This window comes from Amphimedon queenslandica, unplaced genomic scaffold, assembly GCF_000090795.2.
Source record: "Amphimedon queenslandica unplaced genomic scaffold, v1.1 AMPQUscaffold_13392, whole genome shotgun sequence".
NCBI lineage: Eukaryota > Metazoa > Porifera > Demospongiae > Haplosclerida > Niphatidae > Amphimedon > Amphimedon queenslandica.
Genome location: NW_003546372.1, coordinates 32,306 through 37,418, shown reverse-complemented (window position 1 = coordinate 37,418; position 5,113 = coordinate 32,306). Strand labels below are relative to the sequence as shown.

Below are 5,113 nucleotides of genomic sequence, written 5' to 3'. Positions count from 1 at the left end.
CAGTGAATTAGATCCCTCTGGATTTGGTACAATAATTACTTTCTTTTTCATTTTCCTTTTGCAGAACCTGTAAAATCATGATTGTACACAGGATTTATTAGAATCCATTCATGAAGCCAACTTACAGGCAGATTAAGAGGGGAATAGTCAACATTACTATAGCTATTATGGTGTTTATTACTATGATAGCTATAAATCTTATAAAATATGCTGGAGGTATAATAATAGTGGGAGTGACGGTCGTTGTCGGGATAACTGATGTTTCAGTTTCCATTGTGTAATAAGAACTACCTATATACAAATAATGGAACAATTATAATTATTAGTCATGGAAACTCTTCTTAGCTCACTTTCCTCAATAGTTAGTTTGTCTCCTGATCCTAATCCTGATCCTGAATATAAATTATTGTTACTTTGACCAAGGTTTAGCAGTATAGATAGTACAAGCAGTAGCTCCCTTAAATTTTTCATGATATAAGTAGGTGGAGAGTACTGCATATGAGCTAGTTTTATCAGTGCACACTCAAGAGGAAACAATAGTTATGATGCTAATTCTTAAGCAGAATGAATGATAGAACTGAGCAACAGTGGCATGTATGCAGATGTATTTTCTCACAATACCGTATTTCAAAATTAACATGTACAGAATATAAATGATTTACAAAAAATATGGAAAAATGTAAATATTAAACATCATAACCAGTCCACTAGCTCATCAGTATGATCATAGCTTTGCAGGGAAAGTGCATCATTTAATCTAATGTTTTCCAATGACCATTTTTATTATGACCATTAATTGGTTCATTTGTATGTGTACCACGATACAGGCGACTCTTTAATCTCTTCTCATATACAGTATTCCTGTATAACATTGTTACTGGACTGTTTACTGCCATCATGAGGCCAATGTTTTCTATATTATTCATGATACTTATACTCCCAAGAATGGACCTGATACTCTATGTTAAAGGATTTGAGAGATTCGATTCAAGTCAGCAGCATAGCCTTTCAACAGCACCATTATAGTTACCGTATAGTGCTTTAATTTTGCGGAGCTTAAATTTCGCGGATTGATAAAAATCAATTTTTTGCGGAAATAACTTTTGCCATAGATAATGATTCACAATCATTATCTAATAATGATTGTGAAAATAATAATGATTTAATAATAAATAATAATTAATAATGATTGATTCACAATGTTAGTGCCACACCTTTAATGGTAATTGAAATTTTAGCGGATCTTTAATTTCTCGGTTTCATGCTAACCGAAAAATAGCGAAAATTTAGCTCCTCGAAAATAAAGCGCTATACGGTATTACCACATGCACGACACTTATTGATTTGTGTTTCTATTATTTAGTTCACTCCATCTTTAAGAATTTCATGACAGTGGAGGCCTTGCTGCACAATCCAATAGTTCACACTTTTGTGAATATGTTGAGTGATGATGTCCCTAACTTGCACAGCAAAGGAACTAATTCTGGTATGTACTATATGTATCATTGTATTACTGATTGCTAACATTGTTTCTATAGAGCTTGGTCATCATAAAACCTCATCTCCTCACAGGGTTTCTCGTAAAGCATACAATCGTTGGTTTGTTGCATACACACTGATCAAGAACCCTTCACTGAGGAAGAACTATGTCTCTGAGGTTAATGTCTACGAAGAATTTGAGATTACAAAGGAACGATTACAATGGAAGAATTTGATTAGCATAGATTTCTAGTAGCTTAAATTAATCATCAATTTTATTAATTGGAATCATTGCATGCATATTATGAATGATTTTGTTTGGATGGGTTAGGCTGGACTTGGATCATCATGTCTACCGCTAATTCCACTTCCATCGTTCCTACGGACAATCCTGCTCTTTCTGGAACTCTCCTTACTTATAAGTCAGTATCTAGTGTCTGTTATTCCTGTTCACTTCAGATCTAATACCATTCCTTTGTTTAGCTCTGTCGTTTTGTCTTCATTTGTATTGTTTGTAATCTCGGTGAGTTATGCAGCTGTAGCTTCATTTAAAGTAGTCTAGCAATAGTAAACAGCCACACACCATGCAGGCCCTCACGATCACTCACTCAAAGGGTTTGCAAGCTGCTATAATACCAGTGTGATGATGGGAGGGGTGGTTTTGGGATTTTTAAAATTCAAAGAGACAGGCCCTCATCACTATCATAATTATAATTGCTTAGATCTACAGGTAGTTTTGTCTCTTTCTACTTGATTAGGCTGTAGTTTGGGTCATACTTAGTTTCCTGCAAAAGAGGACCAAGAAGTTTCTGGGTTGCTGTGGAGGGCGGCCAGGAATTGTTTTGTGAGTCAGGAATAATGATATTCATCAGTTCCCAATAAGACTATATTAATTTGTTCCTGATATTACAATATTGACAAATCTACTGTATAGTCATAGTCTTTTCCTCTGTATGTATAAAGAGTAACCGTGTAATCTTCTGATTATCAATTATCAATAGCCTTCACTTGGCTAGTTCATGTAATTTTTTTCCTTCTTTCCAGTCCCATAAACTTCCTTAATCCTCGGCACAGGCTTGTGTATGTATTAGCTTGTGGTGCATTAGCCTCGACTTGGTTCCGTGCTTTAAACACTGGAGACTTCTCTGATGTCAATAAGTGGGCTGTCAGCATCGTTAAGAGTTAGTCAATAAATTACTGTTGTCATCATAGTTTGTATACTGTAGTTCTTTCTGTTATATTTTTATTGTCTTGGGAAATATTTATAACATTCCCACTCCTGGCCTGTGTTGAGGCACCTGTTCCTATTGTTGGATATATCTTAGGTGCAATCTATACTGATGTACTGTGAGTTTTTATTGCATTTATAATTATTATGAAATGCTATTTATGGATTATTTTTAGATTGGCATTGAGGATTTATGTGACTGTGGATGTCATACAGCAGCAAGATGTTGATGGCTTTCCAGAGGACTTTGTGACTTTGCTGGTCAGTTTATTTATAGTTAAACAATGTTATTTTTTGCTGCATTAGCTATAGCAAGTTTGGCTATAGTTTATAGTTCTTCTTCTCTTGTTTGTTTTAGTATAGCAAATACGTCGTCTCATTTCTGCCTCAGCTGGTTTGCATTGTTGGTGTCCTGGTGTGGTATCATTACAAAATCATTAAAGAGATTGTGAGAATATTTAGAACTGATGGAACTTGGACACATGCTGTGAGTAGAAACAGTGTTTTATTATGACTCTTGATTGTGGTAGCCACAGTCGACCACTATTTGTTAACAGAATATAATATGAATGTATTGCCCCATATTTTTATTCATTTACTGATGCAAATTGATGTCCTAGAAAGTCTGGGCTGTTTCCAACAAATAGTTGTGGCCATTTTAAAAAATTGGCCAAATTTTGAAAAAAGCAAAGGCTATAGCCCATGGTTTTTCTTTAAAATGGCTCCAAAACCACCCCAAATTTTTATAACATTTTCTGATGCATGTTGATGTCCTTATACTATGTAGAAAGTTTGAGCTGATTCCGAGGGATATTTTTTGAGTTATGGCTATTTTTAAAAAATTGGCCAAATTTTGAAAAAAAAACAAAGGCTATAATAGCCCATGCTTTTTCCAAAAAATGGTTCCAAAACCACCCCAAATTTTTATTACATTTTCTGATGCATGTTGATGTCCTTATACTATGTAGAAAGTTTGAGCTGATTCCGAGAGTTATTTTTCGAATTATGGCCATTTAAAAAATGGCCAAATTTTGAAAAAAAGCAAAGGCTATAGCCCATGGTTTTTCTAAAAAAATGGCTCCAAAACCACCCCAAATTTTTATTACATTTTTTGATGCATGTTGATGTCCTTATACTATGTAGAAAGTTTGAGCTGATTCCGAGAGTTATTTTTCGAGTTATGGCCATTTTAAAAAATGGCCAAATTTTGAGAAAAAAAGCAAAGGCAGCCCATGGTTTTTCTAAAAAATGACTCCAAAACCACCCCAAATTTTTATTACATTTTCTGATGCATGTTGATGTCCTTATGCTATGTAGAAAGTTTGAGCTGATTCCGAGAGATATTTTTCAAGTTATGGCCATTTTTAAAAAATGGCCAAATTTTGAAAAAAAGCAAAGGCTATAGCCCATGGTTTTTCTAAAAAATGACTCCAAAACCACCCCAAATTTTTATTACATTTTCTGATGCATGTTGATATCCTTATACTATGTAGAAAGTCTGAGCTGATTCCGAGAGATATTTTTTGAGTTATAGCCATTTTTAAAAATTAACCAAATTTTGAAAAAAAGCTAATGTTTTTCCTAAAAAATGGTTCAAAAACCACCCCAAATTTTTATTATGCTATGTTTGTGGAGATTAACAAGATGCCTAAATTGATTTCTACATGTATTTCAGATTACAAATCAACCAGAGTCTCAGGCTCAAATCAAATATGTCAAGCAGCTATTGCATCAAAGGTATGTATATATTTTAACGTAACAATTGTTATTGTTATACTTTCTTTAGTAATCTTACTTTTTTCAGGAAACACATTTATACAAGTAACAATAGTAATGATTATTATTTTTTATTATCATTAAGTATTTAGGAGTGAGGATACCATTCTCATTATTGATAGTCTGTGTTGTTGATGCTGTAATCATCTTTCAGGTAGAGAATTAAAAGCTAATATACACTTATGTTTACTTTTACTTTCAAGCTTGTTGTTTTGGTTCTATTTCAAATACCATACTGGTTTAATCTTGCTGGGAGTGAAGCTGAAGCACTTAATCAGAATTTAGGTTTAGGAGAGTACAGCTTTTTAAAAGCAATCCCACATTTCTTTGACAGTTTAACTACGATAACTGTCATTGCACCGATTGTAGCTGCTCTTATTGTTGTGGCTCATTTCCTCCATCTCTTATATTCAGTCCAGTACGAATCCTCTTTTCCCTATTGTCTGGTTGCTTTAATCTTTTTTCCTACAGAGTGCAATTAAAAGAGTTTAGAACTGGACAGAAAAAAGTTTTGAAATCACAGATTGATTGGCCAGCAATGACACTGGTGAGCCATGCAAATGTTAATTATTATAAAATAAATGTATCTACACTGTATAGTCTTCTTCTCTTCGATATGCTGGCTATCAA

General features: G+C 33.8%; 1 protein-coding gene across 1 annotated transcript; it reads left to right on the top strand.

The window, feature by feature from the left end:
• The first annotated feature begins 814 nt into the window (after nt 1–814).
• LOC109582272 (uncharacterized) lies at nt 815–1,732 on the top strand. Its single transcript, XM_019996918.1, has 3 exons — nt 815–991; nt 1,364–1,486; nt 1,539–1,732. The coding sequence occupies exons 1-3, from the start codon at nt 898–900 to the stop codon at nt 1,730–1,732; spliced, it is 411 nt and encodes a 136-aa protein (XP_019852477.1). The 5' UTR covers nt 815–897.
• The last annotated feature ends 3,381 nt before the right edge of the window (nt 1,733–5,113 follow it).

Coding starts and splice junctions, on each gene's coding strand:
- LOC109582272 (XM_019996918.1), top strand. CDS start 898: ATGAGGCCAATGTTTTCTATATTATTCATGATACTTATACTCCCAAGA. Junction 992..1,363: donor ATTTGAGAGATTCGATTCAA/GTCAGCAGCATA, acceptor TCTATTATTTAG/TTCACTCCATCTTTAAGAAT. Junction 1,487..1,538: donor CAGCAAAGGAACTAATTCTG/GTATGTACTATA, acceptor TTGTTTCTATAG/AGCTTGGTCATCATAAAACC.